Raw genomic sequence first — 22,560 nt, forward strand, 5'->3', positions numbered from 1 at the left:
GTTCCTGGGGGCAAGGCTGAGTAAACCCCCCTCGTGCTGCTCGCGGCCCCTGCTCTTCTCCCCAAAACGTCTTGGTTACAATAAGAACACTCTGCCAGGCCGGCCCCCTGCAATTGCTAGAATCAAGGCAGGCGCCATCGCCCCTGCAGAATTGTGGGGAGCAGGCTGCAGCCCCCCTTGCTCAGCCTTCACCTGCCACATGGACTTGCCCTGCCTGCTGTCAGACAAGGGGGCAGGTGACACGCGGGTTAAATGGGGGGCCCGGCATTGAGGACTCCTGTCTAGCAGGCTGGGCCCCCCGACTTGACCAGCAGGCCTTTGGCAGCTCTGGCTCCGCGCTCAGGGAGGCGGGCTGAACAAACAGGCTTTGTGAAGGCAGGGAGCTGATGGCCAAGTGGGCTAAAGTTTAACCAGCAGGAATTCGCTGGAGCGCCTAGAAATGGTGCAGCTGAGAGATTAACGGGGGGAGGGGCTTGTGAGAGCAGGCTGGAGCACTGGACACCTCTGGAACCTGCTGCGTGTCCCCCGCGATGTTACACCCCGGCCTGGCATGCTGGGTGCCTGCGCCCGCCTGTGGGTAGCTCCTCGGGCCGGGCTCATGGTGGAATGGGAGGCAGATTTCCTTCCTGACCCCGCCACCGCATCGCAGCACGACCTGGCACACACTGGGGCCTCGGGCATTGCCGCTAAGCCGGCGGGGAGCAGCCACGTAAGCCCCCTGCTGCAGAGATGGCTCCTGTGTCCGGGGAGCCATGGCCCCTTCCACCCCGTTTGGGAAGAGAGGGAGGGTCCTGTCAGCACCACGGCGTGACTGGGTCCCATCGCTCAGTTGGCCGGCTGGAGCGTGGCTTTGGCCCCAGCTCTCCGCGTGGGGGAGGCCAGCGTGGACGGGCGCTAACGGGCGCTGCTGGCTCAGAGGGACATGCGGGTCCATTCACGAAGGGCTGCGAGGCCTGAGGGACTCTGCTGAACGACACGAGCCGGCTACGTCCATTCTTTCTTTATTGCACCGCCAGGTTTACAAGGACTCAGCCTGCCACGAGAGCCGCCCACCCAGCCCGCAGAGCCACAGGCTGCTGGAGAGGGGTCCCTGTCCCTGCCACGGGCCCAGACAGGAAAGATCAGCCCAGCCCAGCTCCAGGTGTCTGCGGCTCCTGCAGCCCAAATGCCTGGGGGCACCTGCTGTGTAACCAGAACCCCCCCAGCACAGGTGATCCAGGGCTTCCCTCCAGGCACCCGCTGTCCTAGTGAGCCCTCTGCTGCCGCCATGCCGCTCCCAGCGGGGCAGGGAACAAATCTGGGATCCCGCCACTCGAGGGATTTTCCGAGTCCCTTGCTCACCCCCCGCCCAGCTGGCGCCGCCCTTTCCCGCAGGGGAGCTGCAGCAGCCACACCGTGCAGGGCGTTGGGCACCTCCCCGTGCCCCCAAGAACAGGAGGGGGATGGGGCACTCGCCCTTGCCAGCAGCCTCTCCGGAACACGCCTTTTGTCCGTCCTGCCAGGGAGCTTCTGAGCTGCCCCTTCGCCACCGGGCTGCACGCCACGCTGTCGGGGTACCCACCGCTTCCCAAACGGCTACACGCGGCTCCCGGGGAGCTGCCTGCCCCCCGTGGCTGCCCGTGTCAGAGGCAGCAGGCTGCTGGCGGCATGCCGCCCTGTACCCAACGTTAGCCGGTGACGTGCGTTCTAACCTGCCCAGCCCCGGGTCCTGCAGGGCTCTGGCTCGAGAAGCCAGTGGCGGGGAGGCGGGTGCGCACAGCACAGGGCAGCCGCAAGCGCACGTCTGGGCCTGTGGCTTTGGAGGCCTAGCTTGTGCCTGGGGCCGCGGGACAAGGGACCAGGTCTGACCCAGGCCAGGTACTGCCAGGAGCAGCAGCTTTCACTGGGGCGTGTGCAGGAAACAAAGCCAGACTGGAATGGGAGGGGCTGTCGGGCCCAGGGCGGGGAGCCTGCCTCAGCCTGCAGTTCCCAGAGCTCCTGTTGCTCTGGGGCCTCTCTGTGCCTTCTCCCAGCCAGTGAGTGATTCCAATGACCTCGCCAACTCCGCCCCCCGCAACCCCGGCGCTCCGGGCCAGGAGCAGCAGCCGCCGCAGCACCCCCAAGGCGGGCCAGGACTCAGAGGGCCCAGGCAGGGGTGACTGCCCCTCCTTAAAGCCCTGTGCTGACGTTTTTAGCACCTGGGCATCTGCGGTTCCTCTGGCCGGCCGCCCGGGTGGGAGCGCAAAGGGACCAACTGCCCGGAACGCGGGGTGGAGGGCAGCAAAGCCAGCCCTGCCTGGGCGGGAGGGCTGGGGGCAGCGGCTTGGCCAGGCCAGCCCTGCACACTGGGGAGAGACGGGGCTCGGGCCCTGGTTCGTCACCCCGGAAAGCGCAGTTAACGAAGCGGCTCCTTGGGCCAGAGACCAGTGCTCAGGCAGACAGCCAGGGCCCGGCCCCCACGGCGGCTCCAAGAGCACGTGGCAAGTCCCAGGCAGAGGCACCGTGCCGGGAGGGGCGCTCTACCCGACTCAGCGGCACTTTACTGCGCGAGAGGGTCCCGGGCTGGAAAGCGAAGGGCAGAGACTTCAGCTCTGGCGGGGGCAGATCTGGTTCAGCCGGTAGCTGCCCTGCCCGGCCACCATGTCCCGTGGCCCTCCCGAGGCAGGAACAGCAGCTGCCTCCAGGAAAGCCCTGGTTGCCCTGCACTGAGCAGGGAGCAGCCTGGCCGGGATGGGGGGCTGCCGGGCAGGGCCGCTCGCACACAGTCCTCTGGCAGCCCTCGCCCTGGGCTCCACACAACGGGCTGGAGGCCCAGGAAGGCTGCAGGGGGTCTCTGCCCCTCAAGCTGCAGTCCCCGTGGCAACATGCCTGGGGGCACAGAACACTCTGCCAAGCACGGCGCCTGCTCCGCAGGGAGAGGGAGCCCAGCCCACCCCAGAAAAGAGCCAGGCTCAGCCAGCCCCATTTTCCCCTCGGTGCAGGTGGGGAACCCATCGCCCCAGCAGGCCCCACCGCCCTGAGGGCCAGGGAGCGCCCATGAGCAGGTACAGGATCTGCTCTCCAGCCCCTCCGTGCAGGCGGCCTCCGGCCAGCAGAGCGGGTGGCCTGAGGCAAAGGCCCCTTTGAACAACAGCCAGGACTTCCTGGTGGCAACAGAGCACCAATTCTCCCGCCTGCAGGGGGCACGGGGCGCTCCCTGGCCAGGCCACTGTGCAGCTCCTCAGCCTCTCCAGCGCCCCTGCACCCAACGGGGCCGGGAGCAGCCATCCAGGAAGTCGCCCTTCACCCTGCAGCTGGAGCCTGTCAGCCACTGCCAAGTTTGGCTTCAAAGGAAACCAAACTCCACAATCACGCAGCTGAGCCAGCGCGCCCGGCAGCCAGCGCGCACAGCTGACTGGCAGGAGAGTCTCGGCAGATGTGCAGGGGCCGGCTGCGTGGCAGATCAGAGACAGCCTCAGCAAATGGCCCAGTGTCGGGTGTCAGGCACACAGGGAAGGGTCCTTCTGGTTACCGAGACCCGGCCGGAAGAGCCCCAGGGAGCCTCCTTTCCTCCTGCTCTGGGCTGGACTAGAGCTCCAGTTACCGGGACTCTCAGGGGCAGTGACCTGGGCCCGGGCTGCCTGAGAACAGCCCTTAGCTGGGGCGTGCGGAGCTAGGCTGAAGACTCAGGGCAAGCTGTAACGGGAGAGTTAAAGGCCTTTGGGAAGAGCGGCCCAGGGCCAAGGTCGCTGTTCTGGCTGGTTGTGGCAGCTGGCAAAGGGGCCCAGAACGTGGGCAGCCCAAAACGCAATGAACTCAGCCAGGAACCAGGCAAACCAGTCTGTGGACAAAAATAGAGTTTTGCACTTAGTCACCCGCCAGGGAGCCTGGGGCTGGAACAGACGCTCCAGTGCAAACACTGACAGCTCCCTCCAACACCAGGCTGTGTAACCTGCGCCCCTTTGCACGGGGCCCGGAAAGGGACCGGAGCCCTGGGTGCTGGCCACAGCAGGTCCTCCCCACAGGCAGACGCACGGGCACCAGGAAGTTGCTTGAGGGGCCTGTCGAATGCAAGACAGGTCACGGTCCCCCTTCGCCCTGGCGGAGTGGCTGGGGAGGCAGTGGCTTGCCATCTCTGTACTGAGGAGGGCAGAGTGCTGGGCACGCCTCGCCTTACAGGCCAGGGGCTCTCAGGCACCTGGACATGCCGACGCAGCCCTTGGCGTTGGCCCAGCCCGAGGAGCACGGAGGCAGGCAGGAGAGGGGAGCCGTGCAGGGCAGGAGCGCAGAGGAAAGCTGCTACGTCCGGATGGCGGCCGTGCAGTTCGCTCCTCACTGGGGGCCCGACTCTTCCCCTGCAGCTGAAAGAGAGGACAAAGCGGGGATCAGTGCGGCCGAGCGGGCTGGCAGACTTTGGGGCTCAGCAGCCCGACCTTTGGCAGCCCCAGGAAGCCACTGAGGGGCCTCATTAGCACGCAGAGCAGAGGGCGTGGGACCGGCCTCCCAACAGGCACAGCCCTGTCACTGGTGCTAAAGGGCTAACAGAGGGGCCCTTTGTCCTCCTGTAGATTCTAAGGGTCGTTAGGGGGAACGGTGACTCCTTGAGGCCGGTCCCCCGCCCCACACTTAGCCCTGAAGGGGAGACACTGTCTATGGGGCCTGTGCTGTTCCACAGGCTGGCCCTTCCGGTGAGCGCTCTTCGGCCCGGAGGCTGGCAGGGCCAAGCTCTGGCTGCCGTGCAGCGCGCCTGGCAAAGTGGGCCGCAGGGACCCAGTGCCGGGTGGGAGCAGCGAGGGAGCAAATCCCAAATGCTGGAAAGGAATCGCGTTCAGTGGGGAGCGGAGGACCAGCGGGGCTGCCAGGGCCGTGGCAGCCTTGGCACAGTCGCTCTGCAGCGAGGGGCCTTCCGTACTCCCCAGCAGGAGACCGGGGCAGTCCGCGAGCAGAAGATCCCAAAGATTTCCAAGCCCACGGCTGGGAGCAAGCCCCCCCTTTCCCCTGGCTGCCCGGCCCCCGGGGCAGGGTCCGCCCACCACCCTGGGAGGCGCTCAGATGCTGGGGAGGGCGGCAAGGCCTAGGATGGAGCAGCGCAGATACAAGAACGTTTCCTGTAGCTCAGTCAAGGTGCCCCGCGATGCAGGAGGGAACTAAAAGCTGTGGGCCCGGGAAGCGCCGCCTGTCTGCTGGGGCAATTGGGCAGCTAGCCGGGCCAGGGAGGGGCGAGGCTGGAGCCCAGGCTGCAGAGCCGCCCAGGAAGGGCAGGTCCGAGTGTGGTTTGCCTGAACCACGCAATGACCGAGGGAAGAGACACCACAAGCCGCTGCTATTCTTATCCAACTGCAGAGACGATCCAGGAGCAAAATGCCTCAGCTCTCAGCTCCGGCTTAGGCAGCTTCGGTCACTGGGAAAGCCGCCGGCTTTGGCTCTACGGCCACGGCCACCTGCAGGCTAGCGCCCCCAGCCCAGCAGAAGGGCACTGGGAACCCAAGGGGCTGCTCCATGCATGAGGTTGTGGCCAGTGCCTAGGGGCGGAGCACACCGGGACAGAGGGAGCTTGTGCCTGGCCTGTTCTCATGTCGCCCTGGATCCCAGAACCCAGCCAGCTGGCAAGGGGCAGGGGCGGGGGCCTCCTGGCACTGGGGGAGCTGCAGAGTGCACCCCCCAGGGTGCTGGGCTTTGCAGTGCTCAGGGGCCTCGGTGCTCCCCTTCCACCAGCTGATGCATGAGCAGTGACCCCCGAGGGTGCTGCCCAGCTCTGGGTCAGGGCTCAGTCTCCGACCCACAGCGCAGACGCTGGGGCAGCCCACCTGGCAGGCTGAGGGGCCCACTGCAGAGCAGCATATCCACTCTGCCAAGGCGCGGGCGCCCTGGCTACGAGCACGTGGCCCGAGGACGAGCATAGAGCGTCCTGGGGCGTGGCACCCCAAGCTCGCCATGGCAACAGCAAAGCCCCTCTCGTGGCCCCGGAGCTAGGACCAGGCACGTGGCTTGCTCCGCAGGGAGTTCCGGACTGGATGCGCTGAGGGAGGGCCCTGCTGCCCCCAGCGCTGCGATCCGAGGGGCTTCGGGAGCGCTGGCTGGGCACACTCTGCCCCCAACGTTGCGATCCGAGGGGGTTCGGGAGCGCTGGCTGGGCACACTCTGCCCCCAACGTTGCACTCCGAGGGGCTTCGGGAGCGCTGGCTGGGCACACTCTGCCCCCAGCGCTGCGATCCGAGGGGCTTCGGGAGCGCTGGCTGGGCACACACTGCCCCCAACGTTGCACTCCGAGGGGCTTCGGGAGCGCTGGCTGGGCACACTCTGCCCCCAGCGCTGCGATCCGAGGGGCTTCGGGAGCGCTGGCTGGGCACACTCTGCCCCCAGCGCTGCGATCCGAGGGGCTTCGGGAGCGCTGGCTGGGCACACTCTGCCCCCAACGTTGCACTCCGAGGGGCTTCGGGAGCGCTGGCTGGGCACACTCTGCCCCCAGCGCTGCGATCCGAGGGGCTTCGGGAGCGCTGGCTGGGCACACACTGCCCCCAACGTTGCACTCCGAGGGGCTTCGGGAGCGCTGGCTGGGCACACTCTGCCCCCAGCGCTGCGATCCGAGGGGCTTTGGGAGCGCTGGCTGGGCACACTCTGCTCCCAACGTTGCGATCCGAGGGGCTTCAGGAGCGCTGGCTGGGCACACTCTGCTCCCAACGTTGCACTCCGAGGGGCTTCGGGAGCGCTGGCTGGGCACACTCTGCCCCCAGCGCTGCCGGGCACCGACCCCTCTATCTCTGGCAGGGCTTTAGCTCAGGTCCCCTGGGCTCAGAGAAGGAGCAGTTGTGGCCAGCAGAGCCGACAGGCTTGGCAGGTCCTTGGGCAAGGTGGAAAAGGCCAGCTCCTTTCTTTGCAAGGGGCGTGGCCTCAGGCAGAAGGGGCGTGGCCTCAGGCAGAAGGGGCGTGGTAGCACTTCCTGGAGCATGCAGCTCAGCGCTGTCAGCAGGGGAACAGGCCAGGGGCTCCAGCCAGCTGGGGGTCCCGGGCCCTTGTGAATCGCCAGGCCCCATGCAGCTGGCCCCTTTGCCCCACGGCACGAGCCCCAGACTCACGTTTCACTGCCAGCAAGGTGTTCCCATGGCAGCAGGCTACAGAGGTCACCATGTAGGGCTGAGTCTCCTCCAGCTGCACAGGCCTGGGAACCCGGGTCTCCTCATCCTTCCTTCCCAGGCGCCCGCGGGCACCTTTCCCCCAGGTGCACACTTCCCCCTCTGCAAAGGAGACACGCGGCTCAGAGCAGCGGGAGCGGGGCGGCCCCCCCGTCTCGTTACACAGCAGCCCCCCACCCAGAGCAAGGCCTCACTGCCCCCAGCCCACCGCAGAGCCCCCAGGCTCCAATCTCACCTGCTCCAACAGCCACCGTGAAGGCATCGCCACAAGCCACCATGGTGACCCTTACTGCTTGCAGGCCCACCACCAGGTAGGGCACCCGGCTGGCCCGGCAGGAGCTGGTGCCCAGCTGCCCGTGCTGGTTGCTGCCAAAGGTGTAACACCGGCCAGACGCTGTCAGGGGAAGACAGACGTGAGCCTGGGCAGAAAGCGGCGAGAGCCACCGGCGTGCTGAGCAGCCCCGCGCGCTGCCCCTCACGGCCCCAACGGACTCCTGGCCTCGGGCCCCCCACCCCCCCCGGCAGGCTTCCATCCCTGCTGGATCCAAGGGCCGCCTCCTCACCCGTGACTGCAGCCGAATGGGCCGTTCCGATATCCGCACACACCACCGGCTCCTGAGCTAAGGGCCCAGACTGGACGCCCATGAATGCGTGAGCCTCTTCCACCTGATCCACCGCAGACGGCTCCTCCTCCTCCGCAATCTTATCCAGGCCCAGCTTGTTAAACCTGCAGGGGGGCGAGGCCCGGGGCTCAGCCCTTCTGCAGGGGAACTGCCTGCTGCCCCGGGAGGCTGAGAAACACACCCAGGGGCGCCGGGCAGGGTCCTGCTCTAGGCCAGGGCTCTCTGGGAGGGCCGGAGACACCCACGGAGCTCGTGTGCGACTGGAGATGGGACGGGCTCTGGGTGGCGGCTCTGGCGGGGAAACAGCCGCTTCTTACCTGTTGCTCCCACAAGCGAGAATCCGGTTCTGCACCGTCAGGACCATGGAGGCGTCAATCCCGCACAGGACTCTGTGAGCCTCCTGCTCCGGCGGAAGAGCTACCTGCTGGGGAGAGCTGTAGGACTCCAGACTTCCCAGCCCCAGCCGACCTGGGCCAAAGAAACTCACGTGTCAAAGGGCAAGCCCAACAGGCGACAGCAGAGCGGGACTGTAGGACACAGCCAGAGGGCACCGTGTGCAGACACCCTGCCTGTGGGAACAGCCAGCTGCTGCAGCCCATCAGGCTGTCCCAACGGGGATGAGGGCTCAGAGCAACACCCTCTGCCCTAGGCCCGGTACCCGCCCTGCCTCTTCACCCCCTGCTCTGCCCCGCTCCACTCCTCCCCCTGCCCCACTGAACCCTTCCTCGGAGCCATCCAACCCAGGGGGCTACGGGGGCTCACCCCCCCACACTCACCATGGCAGGAAGGGAAGCCGCTTGCTGGGAATCTCACCCAGCCGTCACCGGCCGGGGAGCTCGGTGGGGGGAATAGCAGCCCCAGCAGCTAGCCCCCCTTACCATTGTCCCCTCTGCCCCAGGCAAACACTTCGCGGTCGTTGGAAACGGCCAGCACGTGGGACGCGCCACAGGCCAGCTGCACGATCTCGTAGCCCAGCAGCGCCTCCACGATCTTGGGCTGGCGGAGAGAAGGACAGCAGTAGCCCGCGAGGGCCCTCCCCACAGCGGGGCTGCCTACCTGCGGGCGCCGCCGGCTATCCAGGCAGGGCTCCAGGGCTCACGGGTTTTCCACTCTACGCACAATATTGACATTTCTGCAGCGCCTCGTGTCCCATGGGCTCTTAGCAGCGCTTTGGGGCCTGCACACAGCACCAATGAACATGCTGCCGCTCCCGGGTACCCAGAGGACGGGTGCCAGGCAACCAGCTCGCACATCAGTTGTGGGGAGGAGAAATGCCATGCCAAAGGCAGCAGGGCAAATCAGACAAAGCTTGGCCACAGCATCTCACCTGGAAGGCCCACAGGCAGGCACGGCCTGGAGAGGAGCCAAATCTCCCGAGGCCGAGGGATGAAGAGTCCCTTTTATCTCCTCACTTCCTTTGCTCCCTGCGGAGGCAGATCTGACACCTCCATCCCACCGGCCCCCCCAGTGGGAACACCATTTGCTTCCACTTGGCTCAATATGGCTGCAGCCAGCCGTGACAAACGGGAGGTGTCTCCAGCAGCAGCCAGAGGGAACCCCAGGGAAGCCGGGCGACTGAGCGCAGGCGGAGACCTCGGCCCTGGTTGGATTTCACACCCTGTGGCCACCCGCCAGCCAGGGTGGGCTGGAAGGGGGAGGGGGAGGGGGAGGGGAGAGCGCTTTCCTGCTCCTGCGCTTGTGCCAAGCAGGGACATGTGGCCTCCTTTGAACACTGGCTCTTTTGAAAAACAAGTTTCCCAGTGAACCGCAACAGCTGCAGGGCTGAGACTCAGCAGCCAGGTGCGTGATTGGAGGCAGCGGCAGAGGCTGGGCCCCAGCCAAAAGCAACCACAAGGCAGCTTGCGACTTCCCTTGGTGCTGCAGCCCCACACTCAAAGGGATCTTTGTGCGCAGGGGCAGCGAGAAGCCGGATGGGTCTTTCAGGGGCAGCGGGACCGAGCTGGGGAGGGGGCCAGTCCAGAGACCGCTGGCGCCGTTTGGGGGCGCGGAGCAGGCCGGCTGCAGGGCGAAGGAGAAGCGGGATGGTCCCTACACCACAGACCTGTGTCACGTCGGTGACGCTTCCGTGCCCCAAACAGCCGTTACTGCCGCTGCCAAAAGTCATGACTATCCCCCTGTCTGGAAAAGCAGAATAAAGCCACATTCCAGCCACTGTGTCCCCCAGCCTAGGGACTAGCTAGGACACAGAGCACAGCCGCTGGCTGGCAGCCCCGCACCTCTGCTAGCTGCGAGGGGGGCGCAGGCAGGTCCAGGCTCCGCCATAGCAGTGCTGGGCCGAGTCCCGAACAGGAAGGAACACAGCAGGGGCTGATGGGACAGGAGCTAAGTGTCCCAGCTCCCCACTCAGCGCTCGGGAGAGGCGTTAAACCCACAGCGCCAGCGCCCCCGTTTCCTGGCCTGCTCAGAGTCAGGACAAACACACACGCCTGACGTTTGCCACTTGTTCCCGACCCCCGCCAACGGCACCCACGCCCGGCTGCCCGGGGCCCCCAGACAGCGCACGGCCCATCCCCGGGGCCCCCAGACAGCGCACGGCCCATCCCCGGGGCCCCCAGACAGCGCACGGCCCGTCCCCGGGGCCCCCAGACAGCGCACGGCCCGTCCCCGGGGCCCCCAGACAGCGCACGGCCCGTCCCCGGGGCCCCCAGACAGCGCACGGCCCGTCCCCGGGGCCCCCAGACAGCGCACGGCCCATCCCCGGGGCCCCCAGACAGCGCACGGCCCATCCCCGGGGCCCCCAGACAGCGCGCGGCCCATCCCCAGGGCCCCCAGACAGCGCGCGGCCCATCCCCAGGGCCCCCAGACAGCGCGCGGCCCATCCCCAGGGCCCCCAGACAGCGCGCGGCCCATCCCCAGGGCCCCCAGACAGCGCGCGGCCCATCCCCGGGGCCCCCAGACAGCGCACGGCCCGTCCCCGGGGCCCCCAGACAGCGCACGGCCCGTCCCCGGGGCCCCCAGACAGCGCACGGCCCGTCCCCGGGGCCCCCAGACAGCGCACGGCCCGTCCCCGGGGCCCCCAGACAGCGCACGGCCCGTCCCCGGGGCCCCCAGACAGCGCACGGCCCATCCCCGGGGCCCCCAGACAGCGCACGGCCCATCCCCAGGGCCCCCAGACAGCGCACGGCCCATCCCCGGGGCCCCCAGACAGCGCACGGCCCATCCCCAGGGCCCCCAGACGGGCAGCTCTGACCTGGAGGGGCTGCCTCAGCTTCGGACACCAGCTCCCAGGGGCTGCGGACAGGGCCATCTCGAGGGGCTTGGGGCCTGGAGCAACCCCCCCGGGCAATCCCCAGATCACGCTGCAGGCCCCACCCCACCGCACTTGCCCTGGCCCTGCCCTGTCCTCTTGTCCCCTCCCTGGGGGATGCAGCCAGGGGGATTATGGGGTCCTGAGGCAGCAGCAGAGGTCAACCCCTCCCCCCCAACGGCAGGAGCTAGAGCAGCCTGGCAGCCTGCCCTGCTCCCTTGTGCGCACACCCCCCCCCGGCCTGCCCTGCTCCCTTGTGCGCACACCCCCCCCCCCCGGCCTGCCCTGCTCCCTTGTGCGCACACACACCCCCCGGCCTGCTCTGCTCCCTTGTGCGCACACACCCCCCCCCCCAGCCTGCTCTGCTCCCTTGTGCGCACACACCCCCCCCCCCGGCCTGCCCTGCTCCCTTGTGCGCACACACACCCCCCGGCCTGCTCTGCTCCCTTGTGCGCACACACCCCCCCCCCCCGGCCTGCTCTGCTCCCTTGTGCGCACACACACCCCCCCCCGGCCTGCCCTGCTCCCTTGTGCGCACACACACCCCCCGGCCTGCTCTGCTCCCTTGTGCGCACACCCCCCCCCCCCCGGCCTGCTCTGCTCCCTTGTGCGCACACACACACCCCCGGCCTGCTCTGCTCCCTTGTGCACACACACACACCCCCCGGCCTGCTCTGCTCCCTTGTGCACACACACACACCCCCCGGCCTGCTCTGCTCCCTTGTGCGCGCACACACCCCCCGGCCTGCTCTGCTCCCTTGTGCACACACACACACCCCCCGGCCTGCTCTGCTCCCTTGTGCACACACACACACCCCCCGGCCTGCTCTGCTCCCTTGTGCGCACACACACCCCAGCCTGCTCTGCTCCCTTGTGCACACACACACACCCCCCGGCCTGCTCTGCTCCCTTGTGCGCACACACACCCCCCCGGCCTGCTCTGCTCCCTTGTGCACACACACACACCCCCCGGCCTGCTCTGCTCCCTTGTGCGCGCACACACCCCCCGGCCTGCTCTGCTCCCTTGTGCACACACACACACCCCCCGGCCTGCTCTGCTCCCTTGTGCGCACACACACCCCAGCCTGCTCTGCTCCCTTGTGCGCACACACACCCCAGCCTGCTCTGCTCCCTTGTGCGCACACACACCCCAGCCTGCTCTGCTCCCTTGTGCGCACACACACCCCAGCCTGCTCTGCTCCCTTGTGCACACACACACACCCCCCGGCCTGCTCTGCTCCCTTGTGCGCACACACACCCCCCCGGCCTGCTCTGCTCCCTTGTGCACACACACACACCCCCCGGCCTGCTCTGCTCCCTTGTGCGCGCACACACCCCCCGGCCTGCTCTGCTCCCTTGTGCACACACACACACCCCCCGGCCTGCTCTGCTCCCTTGTGCGCACACACACCCCAGCCTGCTCTGCTCCCTTGTGCGCACACACACCCCAGCCTGCTCTGCTCCCTTGTGCGCACACACACCCCAGCCTGCTCTGCTCCCTTGTGCACACACACACACCCCCCGGCCTGCTCTGCTCCCTTGTGCGCACACACACCCCAGCCTGCTCTGCTCCCTTGTGCGCACACACAGCCCCCGGCCTGCTCTGCTCCCTTGTGCGCACACACACCCCAGCCTGCTCTGCTCCCTTGTGCGCACACACACCCCAGCCTGCTCTGCTCCCTTGTGCGCACACACACCCCAGCCTGCTCTGCTCCCTTGTGCGCACACACACCCCAGCCTGCTCTGCTCCCTTGTGCGCACACACACCCCAGCCTGCTCTGCTCCCTTGTGCGCACACACACCCCAGCCTGCTCTGCTCCCTTGTGCGCACACACACCCCAGCCTGCTCTGCTCCCTTGTGCGCACACACACCCCAGCCTGCTCTGCTCCCTTGTGCGCACACACACCCCAGCCTGCTCTGCTCCCTTGTGCGCACACACACCACAGCCTGCTCTGCTCCCTTGTGCGCGCGCGCACACACACACACACACACACACACCCCCCCCAGCCTGCTGCACCTTGCCTCCCTGGGCCCGGGCTTTCTGCCTTCCGCTGCCATGGCGAAGTGGAGCACAGCAGTGGGAGGGGGACAGGGTGGGGCGGGGCAGGCTGCCCATGGGAAGTGCGAGGGGAAGTGGGGGCACCCCTGCTGCCGCCCTGCACCAGGGCCCTGTAATCCCCAGGTCCCACCTGTCCATAGGCCCCAAAAGTGCAGGGCCTGGGGTGGCCGCCCCAAACCGTCCTATGGCCGGGACACCTGGCCCTGCCGGGGCTCCCCATGACGCACTCACTGCAGTACCAGGCACACGCGCCCCAGTGGGCCTGCCCGTTCCGCACCAGCCCCCGGCTGCCCTGGGAACCCCCCGCACGGCGGGAGCAGCCCAGCCCGTCCAGACCTGTCAGGCAGGCTGTGAAGAGGTCCCCGCAGGACACGCGTTTGATGGTCACTCCAGACTGGCCTTCCAGGAAGCGCGACACGAACTGGGGCCGGAGCTGCGCAGTGGCCCCCGGGAGGGAGGAGCCGCCGGCAGCGCCCAGCGGGGAAGCCTGGCAGGGAAGAAGGAGGGTGTGGAAACGCGCTTGCCGGCGGCGGAGCTGGGGTGAAGAGAACAAGTCTGGGGCAGTAAGCCCAGCCCACCCCCTCCCTCACCAGGACCGGCCCGGGTTTGCCTGCCCCTGGAGGGGCGAGTGCAGCTCTGGGAGAAGGCTGTGCTCCCTGGGGACCCCCGGCCCACGCCCCTTTGCCCACTGGGCGCCGCCTGCTCGCCGTTGCTCACCTCCCACATGATGAGCCTCCCGGATTTCGTGACGCCGGCCTTCTGGGTTCTCCCGGCAGACACCTGCACCACTTCTGTGTTGAGCATGGGCAGGCGGAAAGGGGCGGTGATCCCGCTGCCCCAGGTGTAGATGGAGGAGAGGGGAGGCGGGATTCCAGTCCTGGCTGAGCCCACTGGAACCCCTAGGGGCAAATGAAATACCAGTGCCCAGCTGGCTGCTCTCCTGGGCAGGAACATGACGCCAGCCTTGCCATGCAGACGCCCACCGCAGTGGAGGACAACAGAGGGGCTAACCCAGCTGGCAGAACAGGCCTGCGGCCCCCAGGGGCTGCAGCGTAGGCTGCTCCCAGCTCTGCTTCCTCAGGCAGGGACCCTCAGTTCCCAGACTGCCCAGCGGGGCTGGAGTACAGCGGCACTAAGGCTCCGGACGACGAGGGCAGGAGAGCTTGGGGAGGGCAGATCTGGAAGCTGCCCGGGGCTGGAGCATGGCTGCTCCGGGGCAGGGGGTCCGGGAGCAAAGGGCCCGAGTGGTACAGGGCACCCCTGGCAGTCGGTACAAAGGCTCCTCCTCCGCCGTGCAGTTCTGCTGAACGTGCCGTGCCCGGCCTTACCCCTGGGTCTGGCGCTGGCCACCCTTCCGCCCGCTCTGCTATGGCTCACGGCTGGCACCGCCGCTAAGGGCTTCTCAGGCCTGTCAAAGCAAAAAGCACCGCACCTTACTGAGAGCTGGCAGCCCGGCCAGCCCGCACCCCTCTCGCAGGACAGGGATGGGCTCTCAGTGGGGCAGAGCCAAAGGCAGCAGGCGGGGGGGAGCAGGAGACACAGGTCACTTTGGGCTGGCTGGCCCAGTGACCGCACCAAGCAATTTGTGTCCGCTTGAGCGTCCTGTGCCCGGCGACAGTCCCTCGGCCACCCACCATCCCCTGTGCCCGGCGATCAGCCTGTCTGCCCGGCGACAGCCCCTCGGCGACCCACCATCCCCTGTGCCCGGCGATCAGCCTGTCTGCCCGGCGACAGCCCCTCGGCGACCCACCATCCCCTGTGCCCGGCGATCAGCCTGTCTGCCCGGCGACAGCCCCTCGGCGACCCACCATCCCCTGTGCCCGGCGATCAGCCTGTCTGCCCGGCGACAGCCCCTCGGCGACCCACCATCCCCTGTGCCCGGCGATCAGCCTGTCTGCCCGGCGACAGCCCCTCGGCGACCCACCATCCCCTGTGCCCGGCGATCAGCCTGTCTGCCTGGCGACAGCCCCTCGGCCACCCACCATCCCCTGTGCCCGGCGATCAGCCTGTCTGCCTGGCAACAGCCCCTCGGCCACCCACCATCCCCTGTGCCCGGCGATCAGCCTGTCTGCCCGGCGACAGCCCCTCGGCCACCCACCATCCCCTGTGCCCGGCGATCAGCCTGTCTGCCCGGCGACAGCCCCTCGGCCACCCACCATCCCCTGTGCCCGGCGATCAGCCTGTCTGCCCGGCGACAGCCCCTCGGCCACCCACCATCCCCTGTGCCCGGCGATCAGCCTGTCTGCCCGGCGACAGCCCCTCGGCCACCCACCATCCCCTGTGCCCGGCGATCAGCCTGTCTGCCCGGCGACAGCCCCTCGGCCACCCACCAGCCCCTGTGCCCGGCGATCAGCCTGTCTGCCTGGCAACAGCCCCTCGGCCACCCACCATCCCCTGTGCCCGGCGATCAGCCTGTCTGCCCGGCAACAGCCCCTCGGCCACCCACCATCCCCTGTGCCCGGCGATCAGCCTGTCTGCCCGGCAACAGCCCCTCGGCCACCCACCATCCCCTGTGCCCGGCGATCAGCCTGTCTGCCCGGCGACAGCCCCTCAGCCACCCACCATTCCGAGCCCCCGTGCTGCAGCCCCCCATCTCCATCACCCCCCACTACTAGGCCCCAGAGCCGGGATTGCAGCAGCAGCACTTGCTTTCTCATTTTGACGCTGCCCACGTCAGTATAAAGGTTGAGAAGCGGCCGAATGCAGATGGCCTGGGCCATGATCTCATTCAGCTGAGGCCGTTTGGAAGGGTCCAGGTTGAGCATGCTCAGGATAAGCTGGCGCAGGTCTGGGCTGTATCGGTCCGAGATGGGAGCAAACGTCCCGCTCATGATCTTCAGCACCAAGGCGGGCAGGTTCTGGAGCACAGAAGGAACAGACACGTGGTCAGCAGAAGCCTGGCTGCTGGACGGGCAGTGCATCAGGCCAGGGCACGGCTTGAGAGGGGGCTGCGTGGGCACGCAGGAGACAGCCCAAGGCGGGCGTGTGTCTGGCATTCCCGCCCCGCTTTCAGAAAACCCGGGGCCCAGCCTTACTGCAGCTTCAAAGGCTCTCTTGAGACTGGCAAGTTCGTAGAGCACGCAGCCCAGTGCCCAGATGTCACTCTTCTGGTTGTAGGGTTTCCCTTCACACAGCTCTGGGGAGATGTAGCACGGCGTCCCCACAACCTAAGGGAACAGGTATAGCTGCACAATGGCACTCCAGAACCATGGGGGTACAGGCAGGCACAGTCTCACTGCATCACAATGGAGCCAGCGCTCGTGTCAGAGGGGTGGTAGCGGTGTTAGTCCGTACCTGCCAAACCCACCAGGAGCCTGGGCACCTTACAGCCTGACTTTCATTGGGGCACCAGGTTTCGGGACTCCAAAGCAGCTGAGGAAGTGGGTTTACTCCCCAAGCTGATGCCCAAATAAATCGTTAGTCTTGAAGGTGCCACAGGATCCTCGCTGCTTTTCCAGGGGTTATGGGGAGCTGAAGGAGCCCTGGTCTCCCTGCTGCTGATTACCAGTGATAAAGCTGCTAGAGGATTTACCGCTTCCAGCACTGCTAGAGCATGGCTCTCTCCCATGCAGCACTTAGCTCCAATGGGGCTTCTGAGGGCTCAGAGCCCTGGGCAAAGCCAAGCCGGTCAGGTTAGAGGGGGAGAGATACTGGGGTACCAGGCAGAGGAAAGGGAATCCAGCCAACCAACAGGATTTAGGAAGTCGGTCCCAAAGCGCGGGTCATACCGGCCCTGTCCCAGGAGAGGCGCACAGGGGCTGACCTCTCAACCACCATCTCTGGTTGGCTAGGAGACTCCATCAAGGGCTGGGGGACAGTGACCTGCCTTGGTTCTCCAAGACTTTAGCACATCCCACCTGACTACAGCAATGCAATGGGCCCAAAGCCAACAGGCCTCAGGAAACTCCTGCTAGTACAGGATGCCACAGCGAGTCTCCTCAGCACCTCAGGCCAGCAGGAGCACAGCAGCCCTGTCCACTGCCCTCTCGGCTGCCTTCCTGAGACTAAGAGTCAAGTACGAGGATGCAGGGTAATCTTCAAGGTGCTCAGTGCTTGGAGCTCCAAGATGAGACTGTCCACAGCTCCACCTCTGGCACAGTGGGACTTCTACCCCAAGGGAAAACTGGTCTGTGCAGGAGAAAGAGCCTCCTCAAAGCCAGTACCAGACTGTGGAACAAACTTCCCCGGGAACTGAAGATCCCCCAAGATCCCCCATCACCTCTCCCCTCCAGCCAGCTTCTCCAGCACACACGCACACACACACACCCCAGCAGGGATACTGTTCAATGAAAACCCCACACACAGCTACAGAGCCCTACGAAAATGAACCAATCTCCGGCCCATATAATGCTCCCCTAGGGAAGGAGGGAGAGGAAAACCAAGCACGCACGGCAGTGGTTTGAATGCACTACTGGAAGGCATGGAGACACTGGGAATGAGAGAGACACAGGGACTGACACCGACTCATTTTCATGGCTGCCGCAAGCTAGGATATCAGGGAGATTAAGGGTGTCTCTACACGGCACACAAAGGTCTGTTCTTCCCTTGCGTGACAGGAGCAGCGAAGACACACACCACAGCAGCTTTTAGCTCAGGTTAACAGAAAACAAAAGGGCATCTGGGACGGAACGCCAGCCACCAACCCGTGTTAAACCCTGAGTTGCTGTGTCTTCACTGCTCCTTTCCCATCAGCCAGCATGCCTGAGTGAACAGAGAGGAAAGAGGAGCAGTGATACTGACTTGTTAACCCAGTCACTGCTGCAACCTGATCCCAGGCGAATTCTCATGATACAGAGGCACAGAAACAGTAGCTTTGAGGGGAAGAAATTCCCCGGGAGCTTGGGCACGCTCAGTGGATACACACCGTGTAGGCTTTGCTCTTGCTGCTCAAGATTTTGGAGATGCCAAAGTCTCCGATCTTGACAATCATGCGGTGTTTGTCCAACAGAATGTTCTGAGTCTTTAAGTCTCGGTGCAGGATCTGTTTGGTGTGAACGTGATGAAGGGCCAGCAGGATCTGCACAAAAAAGTGCAGGATGGTGTCTTCGTCCAACAGGGAGTTGCAACGTTTATGAATAAACTCTGCCAAGGTGCCACCTGGATGGACGCAGAAGGGCCATCAGCAAAGGAAGTTTATCTACGCTGGCGTGCTCTCAACTAAAAGTAATGGCCTCCAGCCACAGTATCTCAACTCCACAATCACTGCTGAGCGAGCCAGGTCTGCCCAAAGCAGCACAATGCACCATGGGACATACCACAAATTCTCTGACTACAGAGAGAACAATAGCAGCACAGCAGATGGGATGCAGGACCAGCAGTGGAGGGGTTAACCTTAACACACTATCAATGGCAGCGCTGCCTGCAGGGCTCAGTCAGAAAAGAAATGCTAAAACCATACATATCAGAGCAGGGTGAGGAAGCAAATGTCAATGGAGAACAAGATAAGCCTGTTCTGCATAGGGAAATTCCCCTGCGAAAGTATTCATGCGGTTAAGAGAGGCCCTATCACTCAGTGCAAGCCCAGAATCCAGGGTTCGTGCAAAGCGGGTTTACAAACCCCAAGGTAAATGTGGCTTCTCTTTACTTTAAGTGACAAGGCAAATGGTGTGTTTGTTTGAACTGCCACCCCCAGCGCTGCAGCCCCACAGGGAAACTGAGAACACTCAGAAGGGGAACTGAGGAAACCAAGCGAGGAGCAGAAGCCAGGGAGCATACAGATCAGCAGTGAGGCAGAGTTTTAGAACCCTTTCCGCTGGGGTCTGGGCTGGCAATGCTAATAACACACATGTATTTCATCCTTTTCAAACCAAAGGATGTCCAGTTCGGCCAGAGCCCTTTGAACAGCAGTTACTCTGGAGCCACTCCCACCACAGCACCTCCATGGGGTATGTTTCAAGATAAGGCAATAGGAGGTAACAATGGACAGGAGTGAGCATCTCTTCTGAGGGAAACAGTCTTGCCAAGGAAGTCAGGCCCATGTCATGTACCAGGGACACAGGTAGATTCTCCTCACCCTCACAGTAGGGATGTAAAAGGTTAACTGGTTAATCTCACCCTTAATGGTTCCGGGTAACCGGTAGGGCTGGAGCAACTCCCTGCCTGTCCCAGGCAGAAGGCTATTCCAGTCCCATGGGGCCCACAGGAGCAGCCCGTCAATGGCGGGCCCAGCCGCCACCACACCACAGGCCCGGCGACCCGGGAGGTAGCTTCGCTGCAGGCTTGGCAGGATACAGCTTATTTAATCTTTACACTGCAGAGCCCGCAGCGCGTGTACCTGCTAGGGTTGTTAGCGGTTGTCCAGTTCCCTTTTAACCACATTTCTACATCCCCACCTCACGAACATTCAGCTTTTATGGATGCCTTGAAAATTAGCCTAAGGAGGCTCATTCCCCCAGATCCAGCTACAGCTTCTTGGCCAGAGGGCAAATACTATGAGTCCAAGAAGGCTTAGCTCTATGCCTAGCCCAAGCCCGGTGTCCCACCTGGTGCATACTCCATGGCAATCATAAGAGCCTTGTCTTCCAGGAAGTTCTCGTAATACTCAATGATGTTGGGGTGATTCAGCAGCTTCAGCACCTGGCACTCATTCTGAGCTGCCAGCCTCTCATCCTTCGTCATCTGCTCCACAGGAATCTGTTTAATGATCACTAGTTTCTGGTCGGCCTTGCGCAGACACAGGTGCACTATGCTGCAACAACACAGGGCGTTAGGGGCCCGCAAAGGGGACAATGTGCGGGGGAAGCCGAAACCAGCAGCAGATGTGAGCCCAATGCACACAGGCAAATCTCAAGAGACATGGGCAAGACAGGCACCATTTCAGGCAGCCTAGTGCCCGCTTCCACGCCCCCCACAACCTACAAGAGGAAGTAGGTGCAGTGTTCAGAACACAGGACCTTGGCACAGCGCACCCAGCCGTGCTTCCCGTCCCGCAGCAGTCCGATGGGCAGAAGGGTGATGCCCACTCCCGGGAGGCAGTGACACTGAGGTAGCCATGCAGAGTGTTCTGGGGAGGCTAAACGCCAGCCCTGCTCCCGCCACAGCCCCACTTCCTTTGGGAAAGGTGCTTGGCTCCGGAGGCCTGGCCCTGGGAACTGGCGGAGAGTCACACCAGCCAGGCAGACCATGCCCTGCTCTCTGCCACTCCTCCCCACCCCGGCTATCCCTGCCCCGCACTGCTCCCCCCCCCCCCCGCTATCGCTACCCCTCACTGCTCGCCGCCCCCCCGCTATCCCTGCCCCTCACTGCTCTCCGCCCCCCCGGCTATCCCTGCCCCTCACTGCTCTCCGCCCCCCCCCGGCTATCCCTGCCCCTCACTGCTCTCCGCCCCCCCCCGGCTATCCCTGCCCCTCACTGCTCTCCGCCCCCCTGGCTATCCCTGCCCCTCACTGCTCTCCGCCCCCCCCCGGCTATCCCTGCCCCTCACTGCTCTCCGCCCCCCCCGGCTATCCCTGCCCCTCACTGCTCTCCGCCCCCCCGGCTATCCCTGCCCCTCACTGCTCTCCGCCCCCCCCGGCTATCCCTGCCCCTCACTGCTCTCCGCCCCCCCCCGGCTATCCCTGCCCCGCACTGCTCCCCCCCCCCGCTATCGCTGCCCCTCACTGCTCGCCGCCCCCCCGCTATCCCTGGCCCTCACTGCTCTCCGCCCCCCCGGCTATCCCTGCCCCTCACTGCTCTCCGCCCCCCCCCCCAGCTATCCCTGCCCCTCACTGCTCTCCGCCCCCCCCGGCTATCCCTGCCCCTCACTGCTCTCCGCCCTCCCCCGGCTATCCCTGCCCCTCACTGCTCGCCGCCCCCCCGGCTATCCCTGCCCCTCACTGCTCTCCGCCCCCCCCCGCCCTCCGCCCCCCCCGCTATCCCTGCCCCTCACTGCTCTCCGCCCCCCCCGGCTATCCCTGCCCCTCACTGCTCTCCGCCCCCCCCGCTATCCCTGCCCCTCACTGCTCTCCGCCCCCCCCCGGCTATCCCTGCCCCTCACTGCTCCCCCCCCCCGGCTATCCCTGCCCCTCACTGCTCCCCCCCCGGCTATCCCTGCCCCTCACTGCTCTCCGCCCCCCCCCGGCTATCCCTGCCCCTCACTGCTCCCCCCCCCGGCTATCCCTGCCCCTCACTGCTCTCCGCCCCCCCCGGCTATCCCTGCCCCTCACTGCTCTCCGCCCCCCCGCTATCCCTGCCCCTCACTGCTCTCCGCCCCCCCCCGGCTATCCCTGCCCCTCACTGCTCTCCGCCCCCCCCAGCTATCCCTGCCCCTCACTGCTCTCCGCCCCCCCCCGGCTATCCCTGCCCCTCACTGCTCTCCGCCCCAACCCGGCTATCCCTGCCCCTCACTGCTCTCCGCCCTCCCCCGGCTATCCCTGCCCCTCACTGCTCGCCGCCCCCCCCCCCCCGGCTATCCCTGCCCCTCACTGCTCTCCGCCCCCCCCCCGCTCTCCGCCCCCCCCGCTATCCCTGCCCCTCACTGCTCTCCACCCCCCCCGGCTATCCCTGCCCCTCACTGCTCTCCGCCCCCCCGGCTATCCCTGCCCCTCACTGCTCTCCGCCCCCCCCCGGCTATCCCTGCCCCTCACTGCTCTCCGCCCCCCCCCGCTATCCCTGCCCCTCACTGCTCTCCGCCCCCCCCCGGCTATCCCTGCCCCTCACTGCTCTCCGCCCCCCCCCGGCTATCCCTGCCCCTCACTGCTCTCCGCCCCCCCCGGCTATCCCTGCCCCTCACTGCTCTCCGCCCCCCCCCCCCCCGCTATCCCTGCCCCTCACTGCTCTCCGCCCCCCCCCGCTATCCCTGCCCCTCACTGCTCTCCGCCCCCCCCCGGCTATCCCTGCCCCTCACTGCTCTCCGCCCCCCCCGCTATCCCTGCCCCTCACTGCTCTCCGCCCCCCCCCGGCTATCCCTGCCCCTCACTGCTCCCCCCCCGGCTATCCCTGCCCCTCACTGCTCTCCGCCCCCCCCGCTATCCCTGCCCCTCACTGCTCTCCGCCCCCCCCGCTATCCCTGCCCCTCACTGCTCTCCGCCCCCCCCCCCCCGGCTATCCCTGCCCCTCACTGCTCTCCGCCCCCCCCCCCCGGCTATCCCTGCCCCTCACTGCTCTCCGCCCCCCCCGCTATCCCTGCCCCTCACTGCTCCCCCCCCAGGCCAACTCCCGCGCTTTGTGCCCCGGGGGGGTCTCACCCGAAGGCCCCTCTTCCCACCACCCGGATCCGCTCGTATTTCTCCATCGCCCCCGCACTGCGGCCCGGCGCCCCGCATCTCCATGGAGACACTTCCGGGCCAGGTACGGCGGCCGCGGGGGACCATCCTGCGCGTTCCGCGCTCGAGAGGCCCTGAGGTCGCTGCGGGGGGCGGGGCCATTCGGTGGCGGCATCAGAGACACCCCTGAGCGCCCCGCACCGCGCCCCGCCCCCCGCCTCCCAGCGCCCCGCCCCCCAGCTCACAATACCCCCAGACAGCGCCCCCTGCCTCCCAGCGCCCCACAGCTCCCAGCGCCCCACGGCTCACAATACCCACAGGCAGTGCCCCACAGCT

At 66.2% G+C, this 22,560-nt stretch overlaps 1 protein-coding gene across 1 annotated transcript; it reads right to left on the reverse strand.

Moving 5' to 3' along the window:
* Positions 1-985: 985 nt before the first annotated feature.
* Positions 986-22,365, reverse strand: NEK8 (NIMA related kinase 8). Its single transcript, XM_075904514.2, has 15 exons — positions 22,207-22,365; positions 19,525-19,730; positions 17,907-18,139; positions 16,078-16,209; positions 15,692-15,900; positions 14,371-14,450; positions 13,760-13,941; positions 13,379-13,529; positions 9,777-9,853; positions 8,593-8,710; positions 8,032-8,182; positions 7,655-7,818; positions 7,327-7,485; positions 7,035-7,193; positions 986-4,319 (listed from the first exon to the last, which is right to left on the reverse strand). The coding sequence occupies exons 1-15, from the start codon at positions 22,251-22,253 to the stop codon at positions 4,291-4,293; spliced, it is 2,097 nt and encodes a 698-aa protein (XP_075760629.1). The 5' UTR covers positions 22,254-22,365; the 3' UTR covers positions 986-4,290.
* Positions 22,366-22,560: the final 195 nt, after the last annotated feature.

Source organism: Pelodiscus sinensis, chromosome 21 (assembly GCF_052426305.1).
Source record: "Pelodiscus sinensis isolate ZL-2025 chromosome 21, ASM5242630v1, whole genome shotgun sequence".
NCBI lineage: Eukaryota > Metazoa > Chordata > Testudines > Trionychidae > Pelodiscus > Pelodiscus sinensis.

What these genes read in the sequence shown, in the direction of transcription:
- NEK8 (XM_075904514.2), bottom strand. Translation starts at nt 22,253, where the DNA reads ATGGAGAAATACGAGCGGATCCGGGTGGTGGGAAGAGGGGCCTTCGG. An exon ending in GCGTCACCGACGTGACACAG is followed by an intron (nt 8,711 to 9,776) that starts GTCTGTGGTGTA and finishes TCTCTCCGCCAG; the next exon opens with CCCAAGATCGTGGAGGCGCT. An exon ending in CACGGTGGCTGTTGGAGCAG is followed by an intron (nt 7,194 to 7,326) that starts GTGAGATTGGAG and finishes TCTCCTTTGCAG; the next exon opens with AGGGGGAAGTGTGCACCTGG.